Genomic DNA, 21,542 nt, shown 5'->3' with positions numbered 1-21,542 from the left:
ACTTTCTTTTACATCATGCTACCTCTTATTATGTGAATAAGAACTGAAAAAAACCCAAAAAAACTAGAGAAATATACAGAAAAGTAAAATAGTGTTTATATGTGGATACAAAAACATAGGCTACCAACTCGTTCTGAGCTATTCAAGTGAACATGCACATTTTTAAGGTTTTAGTGGGGGTACTCCCTCGTTAGCAGTGTGCACTGCTATCCACTCACACCACCTCATCCGTTATTATTGCCGTTCACATACTTCCAAAAACCCTCCATGAAGGAGCTACGCAACATCCACAGTCTGGGGGGTATCAATGCAGCATTTGGATTGTCTTTCACTTGCTATCTGCCTCTTTTCTGAGGCTCCTTTTCCTGAATAACTTTTTCCTGAGTAACTCTTAAACCAATCTTCAATATGATGTAGTTACACCCACTATGTATGTCTCCATTGCCTTGAGTTCCCCAATTAATTTGGAGTATTCCATATTATGTAGAGAGAGAGGATTATTGGAAATCTGCCTTTGTTCAAAAGTAGGTTTTATGTCTGTCAGGGGGCAAATTTAAGATGATCAGAAGGCTCCTCAATGTAATTCAATCGACCCACTCTTCTTTTGAATTTGGGTCTAGTTTACCGTCCATCTACAATGCCTAATGAAGACACATGTGCTGACAGGCTGACATAACAGGCCACGTTTCCAGCTGCACATTGGGTAACAGGCCCATCTTCGTGCACTTGTTTTTTTCCTATTGAATTGTTAGGCTGATCACTTGAATGGGAATGAATTTCATGGAGGGGGTCCAGACTCTGGGGCTTGATGCAATCAACAAAATGTCATCTGAAAATAAAGGCATTTGGAGGAGCTCGGGAGCCTGTGAAGAACCCTTCTTCCATTCCAGCCACCCAAGACGCTCCGTGGCGGAGGCCAGTGCTTGGTTTTAAGCTGCTTTAAGCTTTGCTTGCTGTACCGAACGGGAGCACGGCTGAACCAAGTTCTCTCTCTCTGTTTTCATTTATCAAGCCAGAGAAGGTTTAAATGTGGTCAAACACTTCTTAAAAAATTTATCGTCACCCACCAAATGAGGAGCACAGGGCTCTTGTTTCATTTTGGCCGGGGGGGAGTGGAACATTTTCTGTGGAGCCTCCAAGGCCCCCATCTGGTAAGAGGAAAAACAGCCAGGCCTGACCCGGACCACATGGGGCTCAGAGAAAGGGGGAGGAGGGGGGATGACAGGAGTCAAGGAAGGTTTAAGGTTATTACCAGAGGGCGGAGCTCTGGGACAGGAAGATGCAGACAGAGACACAGGCTAAGCAAGGACAGGGGACTGGCTGGGAGCTGAGTAGGCTTTTGTCCTGCTCCACTCTGGCCTAGGACAAGGCAGCCATCAAGATCCAGGCCTGGTGGCGGGGGACCCTAGTGCGACGGACCCTGCTGCATGCGGCCCTCTGCGCCTGGATCATCCAGGCCTGGTGGCGGGTAGCTCATACGCAGTTATTAGAGCGGCGGCGACGGACAGTGCTGCAGCTCTACACGAGGCAAGAGTGGGCCGCGGTGAAGCTTCAGGCCGTGGTCCGCATGTGGCGTGTGCGACGGCGTTACCTGAGGGCTCGGGCCGCTGCTTGCCTGATCCAGATGCGCTGGCGCAACTGCCTAACCCGTGGGCTCATGCGTGGCCGTTACCAGGTCATGGCCGGTGGCCTGGCACTGGACATGAAGGTCTTAATTGCCTAGGGCCCGGTCGGTCCTCCCCAATAAAGGATTTTGGTAGGTCTGACCTGACCTCTTCCCTCCTCGGGCCCTGACTAGCTGAGGGATCTTGGGCAAGGGCCCTGCTACCTGTCTGCCTCAGTTTCCTCGTCTGTAAAACCGGAGACTACGATGGCAGCTATCTCCCAGGGTTGTAGGGATGGATGAGATAACAGACATAGAGCCCGCTGCAAGCCGGACGTGCTCTCTTAACCGTGACCACGCTCGCTCTCTGGCTCTCGCCAGCTGCTCTGTGTCCGACACTGTCTCTGTCCGTCCTGTTCCTGCGGCTGGGAAACTGCTTCCACTCCCAGACCTCCCCAGAGATGTCCCAGGGAGACAGGGACAAGAGCTGGGCGCCAGGCCCCAAACCCCACCTCCTGCTCCCTTTGAGCCTTGCCCATCCCCAGGAAGAACCCACAGGCAGGCTGGGCCTGGAGTGACCCACAGGCCAGTTTAATACAAACAGTGGGAGCAGAGAAGAGCCTTAAATAAGGAGGGGAGGGCTTCTGGGGAAGAGGAGCTAGGAGCCAGCGGCGGGGGCAGGAGGCACTCTCCGCAGGGGGATGATGCAGACCGCGTTCTTGGCATCTTTGATCTGCCACCAGCGTCCCAACCTGTGGGCAGAGGACGGTGCTGAGCCAGAGGCCTGGGTCCCCTCCACAGCCTTCTCCGGCCCTGGGCTCTGGACCAGCCCACCCAGCCAGGGGGACCCCCAGCCCTCGGTACCTGTGCTCCTTCCCGACGCCCGCCACCAGGAAGTCTCCCGTGCTGGAGAATTTGAGGCTGTTGATGAAGCCAACCTACAGGGTAGAGCGGGAGGTGTGACCTGGAGCGCCACAACGCCCCCAGCCCCAGCCCGAGCCCCCTGCCTCCTCCTGGGCCCACTGCTTACCAAAGGGATGTCCCAGAGGGGCTCCAGCTTCCGGAAACCCTCTGCACACCGCCAGAGTCGCACAAAGGAGCTGTGAGACCCTGGAGCGGGGGGAGAGGGAGAGAACAAAAACTGACGGGGCCAGGTAGCGAAGGAAAACCAGAGCCCGCCCTCCCTGCTGTGGCTCCGGGGAGCTTGAGACAACGTAGGTTCCTTTCCAGGCAGACACCGGGGGACCAGCAGGGAGCTGCCCTTGGCCCTGGCTAGTGCTGCCCAGACCCTAACTCTCCTGCCTGGATACTTGTCACCAGCAGTGAAAGGCTGCCCTCCCCCCCCAACCTTGAGCCCAACAATAATTCTACACTGCCCCAAATCAGTCCCCTAACAGACCTGCACCACCCCCATGAGGCCAAGAACCGGGCACCCTCAGGGGCCCTCCCGATCAGCTGTGCCCTTGGGCAGCCAGCTAGCTCTCTCCCAGGAAGCCTAGCCGGCCGGGGTACTGCCTCCTCCTTTAGGCCCTCTCGGGCAGCAGTTCCCAGCTCTCTTTCTGGTCCGTTAACCTCCCCAGCAGCACTTGAGAATGTCACAGAAGCCGAAGAGTCCCTCCTTCCTTGCTGCTACACCACCCAGCCCCCAGGTCCTACCTCCTCCCTGGGACTTCGGGCCTTTACCCCATAGATCAGAGTGCCCAAGCCCAAGGCTGCACAAGCCCAGCTGAGGTCTCAGACTTCAGGCCCCTCCTGGATGCCCTGAGGGCCCTCCCAGACCTTCCCCAAGCCCTCAGGCCCCAGAGGCTCCTCCCTCTGATCTCCTGGCATTGCCCCCTGGCCCTAAGCCTGCCCCAGAGGGGAGAAACTCCTACAGGGGGAGGGGGCCCAAGCCAACCTGAGGCCACAAGGTCCGTGTTGAGCAGCGCAGTCACAGAGGACACCCAGAAGGGCTGCTCCAAGCCTTCTTCCCCACGCATCCCATGGGCTTTTTGTTGCAGGGTGAGGGGCCGCTTCTTGGAGAGGCCCCACAGAGCCAAGGAGCTGAGGCAGGGAGATGGAAGAGTTAGTGGGGGGATGGAGGGGACAGGAAGGGCTGCAGGGAGGGCACCGTCAGGCAGAGGACGGTGCATCTGGGGCTAAAGGGAGGATCCCTTACCCGTCCTCTGAGCCAGATATCATGTGTTCCTCATTGATGAGCTGGATGCAGTCAATGGAGCCCCTAAAAGAGGAAATGACTTGAGAGGAAAGCCTCCCAGCCCTTCCCCAGGAGGACCCAAAGCCCCTCCCCCCTCTCTAGGGAGGCTTTCTCATTCCCACCCGCTTACTGGTGGCCATAGAAGACCAACTGTGACTCCTCGGGAATCTTCCAAACACGGACAGTGCCGTCGCGACCCCCCGCGGTCACACAGCTCTCCCGGCTCAGTCCATCCAGGGCCGTCACGGCATCCTGGTGCCCAAACCTGGGACAAAAAGAGGGCGAAGAATCAGGCAAACACCATCCAGCCAGAAAGGCGGGCGAGAAGCCAGGCCCCACGCCCTGAACAAGCCACTTCTCCAGGGCTGGCTGGTCTTCGGGTCCCCACTAACTCAGAACCTGCTGGGGAGCTGCCCCTGGGGACTCAAAACCTGTGCAGGAGACAAGCCAAACAGGAGGCTGCTGACGGGCCCTGGAGGGCCTGGTTGGGGGGAACTCAGAGGGGAGCAACAGCGGGCTGGGCGCCACACCGGGGGAGGGCCAAAGGCAGGAGGCACGCCAGGGAAACAGCCAAAGGAGTGGAGGTGGCTCGGGCATCGTCTGTGCTTTTGGCCAAGTCTCTCCAGGCTTCAGTCTCCCCCTATGTAAAATGGGGAAATGCTCTCGAGTTCCCTCTACCCCAAATCCTAGAACGTCCCAACTCGGGGGCTTTAGGCGGGGCCCTCCCACCCTGGGTCACAGACTCTGGGGAGAGGAGGCTGGAGACAAGATGGAGCTGGGGGCCAGGGACAAGGGACCCCAAAAGCCTGGCTGAGGAGTTCCGCCCGGGCTGCCCTCCTCCCCCCACAGGCCTCTCCCCTGAAGTGCTGCTCCAGACGGCCAACCTCCCACTCACAGGGTCTCTATGTAGGCGTTCTCGGCCACGTTCCACACCTTCACAGAGCGGTCGTGGGATGTGCTGTACAGCTGGTGCGTGCCCCTCCGAAATGCCAGGCCCTAAATAAGGCAGAGGGTGAGTCAAGTGTCAGGGCCCGGGGCCCACCCGCAGGGAAGGGTCAAGGTTAGATGGCAACAGGAAGAACCCACCCAAGAGCATAAGGCACATCACAGGGATATATAATAAACATATACGTGTAGTAACAATAACGATCTACTGCGGACATTAAGTCATAAAGGGAATCCTGGCCCTGGAAGCAGACATGAAGATGGCTGTAATGACCTCACAAAATCCTGTTTCCAGCTAGAAGACTGCCCCCCCACCCGCCGAAGGCCAACGGGGTCTCCCAGGCCCCCACTTTCCCACTCTCACCGAGACTGCATCCCGATGTCCCGTGAAGGTATAGAGGTGCCTGCAGGTGCCTGCGTCCCAGATCAGGATGAGCTTGTTCTTGTCTCCCGAGGCCTGGGGACGAGAAGGCAGGGCTGAGGTGTCCTCGTGCCGACCCCCGACCCGCCTGCCCCAGCTCCAAAGTGCTCGGCGAGCTCCTTACCAGGTACTTGCCGTCTGAGGAAATCGCCATGCAGAGGACGTGGTCAGCGTGCCCGGGTGGCTGGCCTTCGGCCCCCTTCTTCACCCTCTGAATCTGGTGCAGCTTCTTCCCACTCTCCACACCCCCTGCAGTGGGAGGGAGGAAAGTGTGAGGAGAAAGCATGGCAAGGGCTGGAGACCGGCCGCTGGCCCTCTTCTGAGGACAGCCGAGGGGCAGAAATGAGAGTGAGATCCAAGAGGCTCAGCACCGGAACTCCTGCCCTGAACGCCCCTGGCCAGGAGGCAGGGAGGGGGCTGCAGGTTCTGCCCCTGGCTGGGAGGTGGGGAGGGGGCCCCTGGCCGGGGAAGAGAAGGGGGAAAAGTCAGCCCGGTCTGCTGAGCATAGGACAGGCCCTGCTTGGGGCCTCTCTGGTCACTAACATTTGATGATGGTGCAGTCTTTGGCTCCAGAGAAGATGGCCGAGTTGTCTGGGGTGATGACCAGGCATGTGATGGACAGCTGGTGGCCCCGAAGGACCCGGATGTCTGCAGCCACCGGAGCCTGGACCTGCCAAGAACAGGGGGCATCGTCAGCTGGACCAGCAGGAAATAAGCTCCACGGGTGCTCCCAAGAGCCTCAGGCCTCATTCTCCCCTCCTAGGCTGGGGTAGAAACCACATCCAGGCCTGCCCAGACGGCAAAGGGACAAAGGGACTTCCTCAGTCGACAAAGATGACAAGAGACGGTTCTGGCCGTTCCTCGTCCAAAGAATCTGCTCCTATCTCATACACTAGGAAAAGGACGCTTCACATGTGAAGGGATAGGATGTCTGGTGGGTCCACAATTTTCCAGAGTAACAAAACCAGGATTCTTTTGGTCACAGGAGAAAAGCAGCCAATTTGAAGGGAAAAAACCAAGGCACTGAAGGATCCTGAAGGATCCCTGAGATGGGGCTGGTGCGACAGGTCAGTCACACGTTCCTGGGCACAGAAAAAGAAGTTATCTGATTATTAAGAAAGAGGGAGCGCCTCGCAGTCGCCAAGTTCCCAGAGACACAATGAGATTATGTTCTACTGTTTAAAAAACAACTGTCTAAAAGGAAACACTGGGCTCAGCTGGCTTCTCAGGCTTTGAGAGGTGGGCTCTGGCTAGAGTACTAGGCTCAGAACTCGGTGACATGGCTCTGAAGCGTGGACACCGACTAACTGTGAAAGCCTGAGCAAGTCACCACTGCTCTGCGGATGAGGAGAGGCCCAGGGAACAAGGGGGCTCCCTCCAGACCAGGCCACGGTCAGAGGGGGCTCAGGATTAAGGACCGATTCGTTCCTTTAAGGTTTACAAAGCGTTGCCCTCAGCACAGCCCTGGAAGGCGGGTAGCACAATCGCTCCTGCTTCCTGGAACAGGAAATTGAGGTTCAGAAACAGGAGCACCCAAGACGGCGGCCGGGATCCAAACACAGAACTCTCTCCCCCTCACCTCCTTTGCCACTAGCTTCTGAAGTCGACCTCTCTGCTCGAGCTGTGGGAAGAAGAGAGAGGATGATACTCTCTGGAGCCCCACAGGCAAGGGGGCAGACCCCCCACCCCCACATTCACATTCACCCTCCACTCACCACATCTTCTTTTAGCCGCCCAGCCACCTGGTCATTCCCAAAGGCCTCCTCTTCTGCTTTCTCCTCCTCTGCCCAGAGCAGAATACAGACCAGGTAAAGACCAGAGTTGGGGGGAAGAGAAGGAATCCCCAGCTGTTTTCATTTTCAACCCAAACTCCACCAAGGGAGAGGCGCAGGTCCCAGTTCCTGCCTCTTTCCCTCTCAGGTTCCCCCCACTCCCCCAGGGCCCAGCTCTCCTTGTGCAGACACAGGCGTCCCCTGATCTTATCCAAAGCTACTTCACAGCCTCAGTCAGCTTCAATAACTATAGGCCCCTGGGGCTTCTTCCCTTCAGGGGGCCTATTAAAGTCTTCCCTTCTCTACCTCTCAGGGACCTTAACTCAGGGACTTAGGCTATCCCCTGCCAGACTAAATGCCAGCCCTGGCATCAATCACCCCCCAGAGGGCCCAGGCCCAGGCACCCAAGGAAGTGTAGAGACGGCAGGAAGGAGGGGGAGGGCAGGACCGGAGGGCGGCGTTGCCAGGTAAGGCCGGTGGCTCCCAGAGCCCCATGCTGGCTCCTCACCCTGGAAGCCCAATAGTAGCAAGACCCAGGAAAATGCCAGCAGTTCTGAATGTCCTAGTAGAGCCCAGAGAAGACCGGAAAGGATGGCTCCCCCCCACACTCCTCAAGCCAGGGAAGATTCCCAGGCTTCTGTCACTTACCTTGCTGCCTCAACTGCTCCAAGTACAGCTTAGCCAGCCGGAGCTTCTTCTCCTGGGCAGTCTCCTCCAGCTCCTCATCTTCCTCTTCCTTGGTCCTTGTGTCCTCAGGACTGGAGACACAGGAGAGAGTGGAGATGAAGGGATCTGTCTCTTGCTCCTATCAAAGTCACTTCTACAAGAAACCTATTTATGTGCAGCTGCAGGCAGAGATGGGCTCAGCACTTCAGGGAAACGCCAACGACAGATTCAATGAGTGTTTAAGGAGTATCTCTTTTCAGGTGAAAGATTGTACAAAGTTTGAGCCATAAAGATATCCATGGAAAGCCCTCAAGGAGCTTCTCTACTATGAGGGGCAGACTAGATTCAAGGAAATCAATTCAGAGGTACTACACAGCTGATGAGGACTTGAATTAGTCCAGGAGTTGTGTCCTTTCCATAAGCTTACCCTGAAATCATTCTCTCCACCTCTGCCTAATCTTCACATCTCTCCTATTTCTTTGGTTCCTTTCTTGCTGCCAAGAGTCATCCTCAGCTTGTCCCTAACTTTAAAAAGACATTAACCTAGGGCAGCTAAATGGTATAATGGATAGAGCACTAGCCCTGAAGTCAGGAGGACCCGAGTTCAAATATGACCCCAGACACTTAACACTTCCTAGTTGTGTGATCCTGGGCAATTCACTTAACCCCAATTGCCTCAGTAAAAAACAAACAAACAAACAAAAAAAAAAACCCCAAGAAACAAAAGACATTAACTGCTAAGTGATCATCCTACATTTTTCTTGCCTGTGTAAGTCGTGACTTAGAAAGTCATGTATACTAACTAACAGACACAACTCCTAGAAGGTTAAAAACGGGTACAAAAGAACCTTGGGTACAAAAAATATTTATAGCAGCACTTTTTGTTCTATCAAGGACTGGGGAAAAAAAGTGGGTGCCCAACAATTAGGGGAATGGCTAACAAATGAAGGTTTTTGAATCTAATGGGACATTGTGCTTTAAAATATTTGGGAAAACTGGAAAGATATACACAGATATGCAGCTGGGAAGAAGACAGCAGAACAAGTAGAATAAGATATACTATGATCAAATAATGAAAAGGAAAGACACTTGCAAAGACTTCAGAACTCTGATTAATGAAGGGAAGCATTGGGACTCCAGAAGTCTGAGGAAGGAGGAAGCTTTCATCTTTTTTCTGGGCAGACGTGACGGATCTCAGGTACAGAACGACACAGATGTTTTTAGATGTAATGACTATTTCCCTTGACAGTGTATTTGTGACAAGGGAGGGCTCCTATGAGTGGGTAGCTGATTACTAATGATGGCAATGAGAAGCAGAATGAAAAGGAGGAGGAAGTACAATGGTGTCTATAAAACATTTAAAAATACTCAGATTTTGCCACCATGAATTATACTGCTATAAATATTTGTGCATATGTAGGTCCTTTCCCCTTTTTAATGATCTCTTTGGGATACACATATTGTAGAAGTATTGTTGGGTCAAATGGTATGCAGTTTGGTTGCCCTTTGGACAGAGTTCCAAATTGCTCTCCAGAATGGTTGGACCAGTTCACAACCCCACCAACTGTGCATTAGTGTTTCAATTTTCCCACATCCTCTCCAACATCTATTACTTTTCTTTTTGTCATGGAGGCCAATCTGATAGGTTATGAGGTAGTATCTCAGAGTTGTTTTAATTTGCATTTCTCTAATCAAAAGAGATTTAAAGAATGTCATAAAACATTCATTATATATGAACTACCTGTTCATATCTTTTGATTATTTGTCACGTGGGAAACAGATAAACAAGCTGTGGTATATGAATGTAATGGAATATTATTGTGCAGTAAGAAATGATGAATAGGCAGATTTCAGAAAAACTTGGAAAGATCTGTATGAACTGATGCAAACTGAAATGAGTAGAACCAGGAACTGTGTGATGATCAATCATGATTGATTTAGCTCTTCTCAGCAACATGACGATCCAAGACATGTACAAAGGGCTCATGAAGGAAAATGCTATCCATAACCAGATAAAGAACTGATGGACTGGGAATGCAGAGTGAAGTATATTTTTTTCACTTATTTTATTCTTTCTCAAGGTTTTTTCCCCCTTGTGTTCTGCTTTTTTCACAACTGTGACTAATATGGAAGTAAGTTTTACATGATAACACATGTATAAACTATATCAAACTGCCTACTATCTTAAGGAGAGGAGAGGGAGGGAGAAAAATTTGGAACTCAGATCTTGTAAAAAATGAAAGCTAAAAATTTTCTTAACATGTAACTAGGGAAAAAAATAAAATTCTATTTTAAAAAATAAAATAAAAATACTCAGAAGAGAGCAGCAGGAAGTTCATCAGGGATCAAAGATAAGCAGAGCAGTTTTGTTACTAACGGGCTGGCCCAGTTTCTCTTCATCTACCCCACACATATATAGCCTGGATTGTCACCCCATTACTATGGGGGCTCTTTGAAGGCAAAGATTTTTTGGCTTTTCTTCTTCTCCCTAGATTTTAGCGTACTCCTTGGGTCAGAATAACACATCTAATAAGTGCTTGCTGACTGACTGTAGAGGACTGAAACTCTGAAAAGGTGTGCTTGAATCAGACAGCAGAGCACTTAAGGCTACCTATTCCATGTGAGATAATAGTTCTATTAGCATATATTTAGATGATGGCTTTCCTCACCATTGGGGCTTGCTGAATGTGTGGTGGTGGGGTAATCAAAGACAAGGATTGGAGGGGGAGGGAGAGAGGCTGGAGACTTCGGACTCCAGAATCTCATTTCTCCCCCTAAAGACCAAGGACTTTGACTGATCTAGACTCTGACTGATCCTGAGGCCCTCTAAGGAGCTAGCCCAGACTTTACAACTGACTTTTCCTCATATAATGAAATGTTCACATTTGTTGATTTCACAATAAAAAAACAGTGGTTTGAAAGCCTCTATTGCTTCACCTCCCTCACTTCTCAGCCCTAGCCACCTGGCTTCTGACGTTCCCACCATCTCTCTGTCTCTGCCTCTTCTTAGTCCTCCTCCTTCCAGACCTTCTTGCAGCTTCTGCTCCCCATGGCCATCCTTGTCCAGCATCCTCTTGGCTCCTTCTGCTTTTCATTCCTCCCCAGTATCCTCTATGGGATCACCATCCGCATCTCACCCCTAACCATGGGGATCTAAGGCAAAGTCTGGGCCCCCTTCTTTCTCCTTCCCCCACCAGCTTAGAAGCTGCTGTAGATTAAGTTGTGATCTCCTTGCCAATATCTCCCCAATCTGCCTATCCAGGTTTAATCTCTCCTGAGCTTCAGCCCCACCTCACCAACTCCCTGGATGTCCCAAGGCCCATCCTCATCTCTGCTGCCTCCCATGGAGAGACCACCAAGGCGGTCTCAGGAAGGCCTGAAGAGTCTGATGTAGCCCAAGATCTCATTAACTTACTTGGTTTCTACCTCACAAAGCTCCCTCACAGAACTTGTAGTCCACTGAAACCTCTCTCTCTCTCTTCTTTTGGGGAGGGGGTGGGGGTGAGAGAGGGGCAACAACTGCTTTTTACCCATGCTTACATATTACACAAATAAGACTGACATTTACTCCTACTGAATTTCATCATAGGTTAATTCCAATGTTCTATCCTTTTGGATAGATTTTCTCATTCATTGTTAGCTAACTGTCCAAGTTTTTGGTTGCAAGTGTCCAACCACTTGCAAATATGATAAGCAAGCCTTTCCAAGTCATTGAAAAGAAGGGCTGAACAGAATTGGCCACAGACCCCTGAGATATTATATTGGGGGCCTCTTGCCACACTGACAATAAGCAATCAAGCACTACTCTTTCTGCAATTTTAGACACATGATTCACAAGATGATAAGACCAGAAATGTTTTCCAGTCTTCAGTAACTCTCAAAACTCCTCAAAAGGGGAATTATGTACCAAGGATGGAATTTGAGTTGAATCTACAAAAAAAGCAAAAAACCTATATTATGAATTAACATTGGAGAGTACTCACTTTTAAGTGTTCACTTAGTACTTTTCCCTCAGCAGCTATCTCACAACTATAGGATGTATAAACTGATCCCCATGGGTTTGGGCAACACAGAAATTATACTTCTACAGCAGAGGCAGCCCATCTAACTCCCAGCCCAATTACAGTAAGCTGCAGAAATTCATTCTCTACAGTCACCTATGGAAGAAAAATAGAGAATTGGGTTTTCTTCAGCCTGGAGCAGTACTGAAAGTACTGAACCCCAAGGCTGTAGCGTATGTACCTCTGGGTATTGGGGCAGTAGGTCAGTTTTAAGTGACAGTACAGAGTTGAAGGAAAAGGGGTTAGTCTTGTTGAGTTCTCTATTACCCTTTGCAGTTTAGCACTACCACCAAAAGGTAGGGAATGTCCAAACAATTTTGTAAATAAGAAAAAAAGAAAATTCCATAAGCAGATAAATTAACAGACAGGCTGCTAAAATTAGAAGGGATTATGAGTACCAAAGCATAAAAAATGCCACAAATTTCTCTTACTGGACAAAGAACAGTGCCAAAAGAGTGAAAGAACTAACCAGGTGAAATCGTATGCTAGATCTGATTTTTATTAATAGGGAAGAACTGGTTGCTGAAGTGAAAATGATTAGAAGGAACTGAGTCCCCTTCCCAGAATCTGAGAGGAGAGAAACACTGGCCATGATTAGTCAATAAGCATTTTTAAGTCCCTACTATGTATCAGGTACCATGCTAAGTCCTAGAACTTTAAATTTTGTGACAGAAGATATCAAAGAGTTTAGATGTACTAAAATTCTGAAGAGAAAATCAGCCCAGGAAAAATGGAAAACTTTCAAGGAAATTCTGAAGATACAAAGAAGAACTATTTTAAGGGGGGGGGGGGGGGGGGGGGGGGGGGGAGGGGGATTGGACTTATCTTAAGAGAACAATGTAGATCTTATACACAGGGAAGTTAACAACCAACTTAGAATGTAAAAGATATGTACAGTAAGTAGAACCTAGAAAATAACATATACAACACAAATGAACAGCAGCAACTAAACTGAACTGCAACCAGTTAGCTATCTGAGAGCTAAGAATGGTTTCTCCATTTTAAAATCCAATAAAACCTTATTTCAAAATGTAAAAACCATTTTTAGTTCACTGGCCAAATTAAAACAGATGGCTCATCTAACTGCTGAAATAAACACTCCAGACTGAATTCCACTAGTCTATAATGATCAAGCTTGGCCCCAAAGAGCTATGAGAAGGTACTTCCTCCCATTTCTTTGCAGACATGAGAGCCAAGAGGTGTGGAACACTGTATATAATATCTGACAATTTCACTGTTTGGCTGAACTTTTCCCTCCTCTATTTTATTGGTCATTATAATGGATGGCTCTCTGGAAAGATGAGGAATAATGTGGGAAGTATAGGTGATATAAAAATAAAATATCCCAATAAAACTTTCTTTCTTTATGTACAGGGGATGAATAAAAGCGTGGCAGGGTCCTACAACAATCATGCCACAAGTGCTACGGCTCCAAATGAGTTGAGGACAGCAATCAATGTTTTTAAAACCTACATGGGGACAATGGAGGAAGGAGGATCAAATGAGAACGGATGGATTGCTGCTTGGGGCAAATGGCATGGATGGCATGGTAACCGACAACACCTCTTATTTTCTTTCCATTTTCTCTAACAAGGAAAATAGCATTCTCATTGGAAATAAAAGAACAAAAAAAGCTAACAGAGAGCTGATACCTGAGATAAATAAGAACAGAATAAAAGAGAATCTAGTTACTCTCAGTGTATTCAAGCAGCTTGACCTAGATGAATTCTACTCTTTGGTACCAACAGAACTGGTAAGATGTGATTTCTGTGCCCACTGTTAATAAGCTGAAAGACAATGGAGACTGGGAAAGATCTGAAAGACAGCCTAAAAGACAGCAAATGTCCCAAATTTTCAAAAGAAATAGAAGAAAAAAGTCTTCTATGGGACTGTGACCTTGACTTAGATTCCTGGCATATTCCTAAATGTTTCATGAATATCCAGAAAAGAAAGTGGGAATAACCAAGAATCATCATGGTCTCATCAAGAACAAGCCACACTAGGCCACTCTTATGTCCTGTTATCTTGCAGTCACTAAGCTCACAGATTGGGAAGTGCCATAGACATAGTTTATGTAGAACTTAGTTAAAGTATTTGCTACAGTGTCTCACACCATCTCTGTGCTAAGATGTGGACAAGTCAGTACAGTCTCAGAATCAAAGAGAAACTGTTAATGGCTCAAAATCATTTTGGCAGCAGGACTCCAAGGGAGGATCCCAAGGGAGGGATCTGTGCCTAAAAGGAGAAAAAGGGTCCTCCTAGTGAATGGCTTCTGTTTTCTCAGTAGAACAGGAGGTGAGGTACTCTGCTGAAAAGTGAGGGACAGGAGAGAGGTGAAGGCCCAAGGATAGTACTGAATCTCTCTCAAACTACTGTCCCAACCATAGCTTACCTCGTCTATATTTTTTGGAAGCTGATTAAAAAAACCAACAATCCAACTGTAGACCTGACAATGCAGAATCAAGCTTTGCCAAAGCACTTCCACCTCTGTAAGCCGTGCTCCATTTGGAGTGCAAGAATTCTATTTTTCTCCCTTGTAAAGACACATCTTTGTGCTGAGAGGTATAAACAACAGATATTCTGCTCTTGCTTATGTCATTCACTTGCTCTTTTCCTACTGCTATCTTTAATTTTGTAATTCTAATCCCACTTTCACACACTCTCAGAAAATTGAGGCTGCTTCCAGTTGTAATACATTTGAACAATCTGACTGCCAATCAGAGGGTCTTTCTTCCAGATAGCAGGCCACATTTCATGCTGGTTTTTGCATATCTGGGACCTAGCACACATACTAGGCACTTAATATGCTTATTAATTTACTGACTACAAAGTCAAAATGAGTCAGCAATGGGATGTGGTAGTCAAAAATGTTAATGCTGCTGCACTAAGAGGGATATGACTTCTGGGAATAAGGAGGTGGTGTCTTTCTGTATTGTGCCCTGGTCAGACCATACAAGGGAGCTAGATGGTGCAATGGACAGTACTCTGGACCTGGAGGCAGAAACATATGAGTTCAAATTTGGCCTCAGGCACCAGCTCTGCTAGTCACTTGTCCCATGTCTACCTCAATTTCCTCAAAAGTAAATGGGACTAATACCAGCACCTCCCTCTCACAGTGGTTATGAGGATTAAATGAGATCCTATTTGTAAAGTACTTAATACAAGGGCTTGGAACACAGCAGACACTAAATAAATGCTTATTTCTTTTCTTCCTCCCTTTATTTGGTCTTGGGTACCATGTATAAGGACATTCCGAAGAGGGTGACCAGGAAGGTGAAAAGGCTCAAAATTATCTCCTCTATAAAAATCAGTGAAAGAACTGAAGGTGTTTAACCTAGAAAAGACTCAAGGGAGATGTGTGAATCATCTTCAACTACTTCAACTACTGGCAGAGAAGGAGATCAGGCCTGCTGTTTGGCCGTCAGACTCAGAGGGGACCTTGGGGGAATCAAGTCCAATGCTTCATTTTATAGATGAAGAAACTGAATACTACAGAAATCAACTTGAGAGCCCAGAATCACTGAGCCAGCAAGTATTTCTGTTCTGGCCTTCCCAACCCCCAGGCCCAAGTTCAATCCATTGTATCATATTGCCTCCCTGCTTCCAATTTCTTTCCAATCTATTGTGACTGGGATTAAAACTCTTGACCATGCTACTCACCTACTGAGACCCTTTCTGTGGCTCCCCATTGCCTTTACAACAAAGGACAAACTCTCTGTTCAGCCCTTTACGATCTGGTCCCACCGGACCCTCCCACACTTCTCTCCACTTCCCATCAATCTGGCCTCTCTGCTGTATCTCATAGATGAATCCCTTTCCTCTGTCCTTCACTGAGCTCATCCTCCATACCTGTCCTCTGCAAAACTTGGATCAGGGACTAAGTTACTCCATGATTACAAACGTTCTTTCGACCCCTTGATGGCAGAGACTCTTCCTCAGAAGTTACTGGGATATACTTTCATTGCTCATGCACTCCACTCTCCCCCTCACATCAAGAAAAATCAAGAGAGTCTGTAACATGATGGAAAGGGCAAAAGTCAAACAACAGGCAGACCTTCTTCTCTAAGATAACCTTTCATCTAGTCTGTATATCTCTTTTAAGTACTTAGTTACATAACATCTCCCTCATTAGAATGAAAGCCTTTCAGAGACGAGCATATCGTTCACATATTTATGTATATACTTTTTATTTACTTAAAAGCTGTATCCCCTCCTTTCCCCTATAAAATGTAGAGACTGTTTCATTTTTTGTCTCTGTATCTCCATCACCAAACACAAAATGGAAACTTAACACATACTAATTGGATTGATCTTGGGCCAGTTACTTCCACTTTGGCAGAAGGCATTTTCCCTCTTGAACAATAAAGGACTGAATTCAGTTCATTCTTTTAACAAAAAGGCCAATCAACAAATACTTGTTAAGTGTTTACTTCGGGCTAAGAACTATATTAAGTGCTAGGATACTAAGAAGGGCAAAAAAACCAGTTCCTGCCCTCAATTCTAATAACAAAAAACTTCCCCACAAAAATATACCATGCAAAAAACTGTACATACAAGATAAATATATTGTAAATGGAAAATTATTTCAGAGGGAAGGCACTAAGCAGCAGAAGGGATGTGGGAGAAAAGATCTCCTGCAAAAGGGGAAAATGATCTGACTAGTAAAAGGTGAAGATGTACAACATTCCAGGCTTGAAGGACAGTCACTGAAAAAGCATGAATGGAGTCAAGAGATGGAGTATCATGAGGAACAGCAAAAAGGCCAGTATTGCTGGATCACAGAATATGTAACAGCGAGTAGTTAAAAGTAGGAAGGGATCAGGCTGTAAAGTTATTTAAATGTCAAACTGAAGATTTTACATTTATTTTATATTTAATCTTGGAGGTAACAGGGAGCCCCGGGAGTTTCTTGATTTGGGGTGAAGAGGAAAATAAGGATGACATGGTCAGATTTTAAGATAATTTTGGCAACTAAATGTAAGAAACACTGGAGTAAGAAGAGACTTGAAATAGAGAACAGTAAAGTTTACTGCAATGATCCAAGGGCAAGCTAATGAGAGCCTGCATAAGAACAGACCTAGCTATACCTGATCTAAAACTTTATTATAAAGCAGCAGTCACCAAAACCATTTGGTATTGGCTAAGAAATAGATTAGTTAATCAGTGGAATAACTTAGGTTCACAAAATAGTCAACTATAGCAATCTAATATTTGAAAAACCCAAAGATCCCAACTTTTTGAATAATTCATTGTTTGACAAAAACTGCTGGGAAAACTGGAAATTAGTATGGCAGAAATTAGGCATGGACCCCTATACTTAACACTGTATACCAAGATAAGATCAAAATGGGTCCATGATTTAGGCATAAAGAACGAGATTATAAATAAATTAGAGGAACATAGGATAGTTTACCTCTCAGACTTGTGGAGGAGGAAGGAATTTGTGACCAAAGATGAACTAGAGATCATTATTGATCACAAAATAGAAAATTTTGATATTAAATTAAAAAGCCTTTGTAGAAACAAAACGAATGCAAACAAGATTAGAAGGGAAGCAACAAACAAAGATTAGAAGGGAAAACATTTTCAGTTAAAGATTCTGATAAAGGTCTCATTTCCAAAATATATAGAGAATTGACTCTAATTTATAAGAAATCAAGCCATTCTTCAATTGATAAATGGTCAAAGGATATGAACAGACAATTTTCAGATGATGAAATTGAAACTATTTCCACGCATATGAAAGTGTTCCAAATCATTATTGATCAGAGAAATGCAAATTAAGACAACTCTGAGATACCACTACATACCTGTCAGACTGCCTAAGATGACAGGAAAAAATAATGATGATTGTTGGAGGGGATGCGGGAAAACTGGGACACTGATGCATTGTTGGTGAAGTTGTGAACGAATCCAACCATTCTGGAGAGCAATCTGGAATTATGCCCAAAAAGTTATCAAACCGTGCATACCCTTTGATCCAGCAGTGCTACTACTGGGCTTATATCCCAAAGAGATACTAAAAAGAAGGGAAAGTATTATATGTGCCAAAATGTTTGTGGCAGACCTGTTTATAGTGGCTAGAAACTGCAAAATGAATGGATGCCCATCAATTGGAGAATGGTTGGGTAAATTGTGGTATATGAATGTTATGGAATATGATTGTTCTGTAAGAAATGACCAGCAGGATGAATACAGAGAGGCTTGAAGACACTTACATGAATTGATGCTAAGTGAAATGAGCAGAACCAGGAGATCATTATATACTTCAACAACAATACTGTATGAGGATGGATTCTGATGGAAGTGGATTTCTTCGACAAAGAGAAGATCTAACTCAGTTTCAATTGATTAATGATGGACAGAAGCAGCTACACCCAAAGAAAGAACACTGGGAAATGAATGTAAACTATTTGCATTTTTGTTTTTCTTCTTGGGTTATTTTTATCTTCTGAATCCAATTCTTCCTGTGCAACAAGAGAACTGTTCAGTTCTGCACACATATATTGTATCCTGCACATAGGATATACTGTGACATATAGGATATACTGTGACATATTTAACATGTATAGGACTGCTTGCCATCTGGGGAAGGGGATAGAAGAAGGGAAGGGAAAAGTGGGAACAGAAGTGAGTCCAAGGGATAATGTTGTAAAAAAAAATTACCCAGGCATGAGTTCTGTTCATAAAAAGTTATAATCATTAAAAATAAAAAAATCTGTATTCACACCTAAAAAAAAAAAAAAAAAAGAACAGTGGCCATGTAAGTAAAAAGAGGGGGACATAGAAAAGAGATATTATGAGAGTAGAAACAAGACTGTGTCAAGAGATTCAATATGTGCTGTGAGAATGAGGGGTCAAGGAAGACTAGGTGGGGAGATGGATGATGATGGTGTTCTCAAAATTAACAAGTTTAAAATCGGGGATGTTTGGGGAAATGGTAAAGAGGTTTTTTTGGTCATACTATGAAACATCCATTTCAAGATAGCTAAAAAACTGCAGATCAACTTTTTCTGTTATTGTTTGCTTGCATTTCTGTTTTTTTCTTCTCAGGTTATTTTTATCTTCTTTCAAAATTCAATCTTTCTTATGCAACAAGATAACTTGTACATATATTGTATTTAACACCTACTTTAACATATTTAACATGTATGGGACTACTTGCCATCTAGGAGAGGGGGTGAAGGGAAGGAGGGAAAAAGTTGAAACAGAAATTTTTGCAAGGGTTGATGTTGAAAAATTCCCCATGCATATGTTTTGTATATAAAAAGCTATAATAAAAAAAAAAAAAAAAAAAGAAAAGGAAAAAAAAATTGCAGGTCAAGGTCAGAGCTAGATTTTTTAAAAAATTGAGAATCATCCACATAGAGATGGTGTTAAAGAGATTACCAAGTGTAAAAAGGTAAAAAGAGACGTGAAGAGAGCTCAGGCTATTTGAGGGACCATTTGTAGGTAAAAGAAGATCCAGCAAAGATTTAAAAAGAGTAGTGAGAAAAATAGGAAGAAAATTAGGAGAGATCAGTGTCACAAATTTAGGACAAACTATTAAAAAAAAAAGTCATCATGGGACAACTACAAGTGTACCCTAAACCGCTGGATGATACCCAGAGTCATCAGAATCACACCAGAGGTCACTTAATAGCATCTAGATGTGTAGCCCTGGGCAAGTCACTAGTGAGTGCAACACACAAAAAGGCTACAAAACCGGGACTAGCACAAGACAGTAGAAACATACAGCCAGAGGAGTTACATCACACTAGGGATCAACCGTGTGCATTTAGAGTGCCTGCCTCCATGATTACCAGAGGGCACAAGCACATGTGCGGGCACACACAAGAGTGACCCAGGGCACCCACTGGGAGCACACGCCGCACAGGACACACCACGCATGTTGTGGGCACCACCCACGTCAGGACACCGCACAGAACACAGAGGTGCACACAGAGGTCACCCAGGACACACGACACACACACAGAGGCACACACACACAGAGGACACCCACACAGGGACACACACGCAGCGTACACAGACGCACACCACACAGAGGACACACACACACAGAGGGTACACCCACCCAGGGCACACACACACGCGCGTGCAGGACACACGCACAGCACACACACGAGGGCACACACACAGGCGCAGGCACACACAGGTGCGCACACCACAGACACCCACAGGGGCACACCCACAGGGACACACACACACAGAGGGCACACCCACCCAGGGCACACACACGCGTGCGTGCAGGACACACACACGGGCACACACACAGAGGGCACACCCACACAGGGCACACACGTACACACACAGAGGGCACACACACAGAGGGCACACCCACACAGGGCACACACACACAGAGGGCACACCCACCCAGGGCACACACATGCGTGCGTGCAGGACACACGCGCACACACACAGAGGGCACACCACACAGGGCACCTGCAGTTTTACACACACAGAGGCACACACACAGGCACCACACAGGGCACACACGCACACAGAGGCACCCACACTGCAGGGACACACGGACAGCACTCACACACAGAGGGCACACCCGCACACAGGGCACACATCACAGGGCACACCAGGGTGCAGCACCTCACACACAGAGGGCACACACGGAGCAGGGCACACACAAGGGTACACCACAGGGCACACACAGCAACGTCGTGCAGGACCGCACAGGGCACACACACAGGGCACACACACCGGAGGCACCACCAGCACACACTGGGGCACACCGACACACAGAGGGTACACCCACACAGGGCACACAGACACACGCGTGCAGGACACACGCACACACACAGAGAACACACACACAGAGGGCACACCCACCCAGGACACACACACACGCGCGTGCAGGACACACGCACACACACAGAGGGTACACCCACCCAGGGCACACACACGCGTACGTGCAGGACACACGCGCACACACACAGAGGGCACACCCGCACAGGGCACACACACAGAGGGTACACCCACCCAGGGCACACACACGCGCACACACACAGAGGGCACACCCGCACAGGGCACACACACAGAGGGTACACCCACACAGGGCACACACATGCGTGCGTGCAGGACACACGCACACACACAGAGGGCACACACACAGAGGGCACACCCACACAGGGCACACACGCACACAGAGGGCACACCCACCCAGGGCACACACATGCGTGCGTGCAGGACACACGCACACACACAGAGGGCACACCCACACAGGGCACACACGCACACAGAGGGCACACCCACCCAGGGCACACACATGCGTGCGTGCAGGACACACGCACACACACAGAGGGCACACCCACACAGGGCACACACGCGCGCACCCCAAGGCCCAGCCCGCGCACCTTTCCGGCTCCGAGTCGCTGGAAATCTCCTCACTCAGCTTGGGTCTCTTCTTGGTGCCCGGCTTGGCCCGGCCCGGCTCCTCCTCCACGTCGGGCTGCCAAGAAAACCCCGCCCTCCCGGTCAGAGGCCCGCCTGAGGGCAGCGGCGGGCCGGGACCCCCAGGGGGGCGAACCCGGCCCCGGCCTCTGGGGGGGGGGTCGGGGGGAGGGACCCGGGCCGCGCCCGCTCGGGGGAGGGAACGACGCCGTTCCGGGGGGGATGCCCGCCTCACCTTCCGCCGCCGCTTGCCGGCACTCGGACCCGCCGGCTTCCCCCGCTTTCCCGAAGCCGCCACGGCCGCCGACATGCTGGCTCCTCACCTCAGCTAGAACGGCGCGAGGCTCACGTGGCGGCTGACCGGGAAGGCGTGGCCACGCCCCCTACGCGCTGAGAGGCCCGGGCTTCTGGCCACGCCTTCCTTCTCCCTTCCTAGGCCCTGGCTACAGGCAATGCCACGCCTCCAGAACGCTCA

General features: G+C 48.2%; 2 protein-coding genes across 2 annotated transcripts; one reads left to right on the top strand and one right to left on the bottom strand.

The window, feature by feature from the left end:
- Nucleotides 1-72: 72 nt before the first annotated feature.
- Nucleotides 73-21,462, bottom strand: RRP9 (ribosomal RNA processing 9, U3 small nucleolar RNA binding protein). The gene is made up of 15 exons (XM_031958343.1): nt 21,303-21,462; nt 21,031-21,125; nt 7,587-7,696; nt 6,882-6,949; nt 6,746-6,787; nt 5,710-5,836; nt 5,291-5,415; nt 5,110-5,202; nt 4,696-4,796; nt 3,931-4,065; nt 3,762-3,824; nt 3,501-3,646; nt 2,634-2,713; nt 2,468-2,541; nt 73-2,355 (listed from the first exon to the last, which is right to left on the bottom strand). The coding sequence occupies exons 1-15, from the start codon at nt 21,375-21,377 to the stop codon at nt 2,262-2,264; spliced, it is 1,428 nt and encodes a 475-aa protein (XP_031814203.1). The 5' UTR covers nt 21,378-21,462; the 3' UTR covers nt 73-2,261.
- Nucleotides 772-1,743, top strand: LOC100914018 (IQ domain-containing protein F6-like). The gene is made up of 2 exons (XM_031965874.1): nt 772-915; nt 1,364-1,743. The coding sequence occupies exons 1-2, from the start codon at nt 772-774 to the stop codon at nt 1,721-1,723; spliced, it is 504 nt and encodes a 167-aa protein (XP_031821734.1). The 3' UTR covers nt 1,724-1,743.
- Nucleotides 21,463-21,542: the final 80 nt, after the last annotated feature.

The sequence above is a fragment of the Sarcophilus harrisii genome, chromosome 1 (genome assembly GCF_902635505.1).
Source record: "Sarcophilus harrisii chromosome 1, mSarHar1.11, whole genome shotgun sequence".
Taxonomy (NCBI): Eukaryota; Metazoa; Chordata; class Mammalia; order Dasyuromorphia; family Dasyuridae; genus Sarcophilus; species Sarcophilus harrisii.
This window is presented reverse-complemented; position numbering and strand designations above follow the sequence as displayed.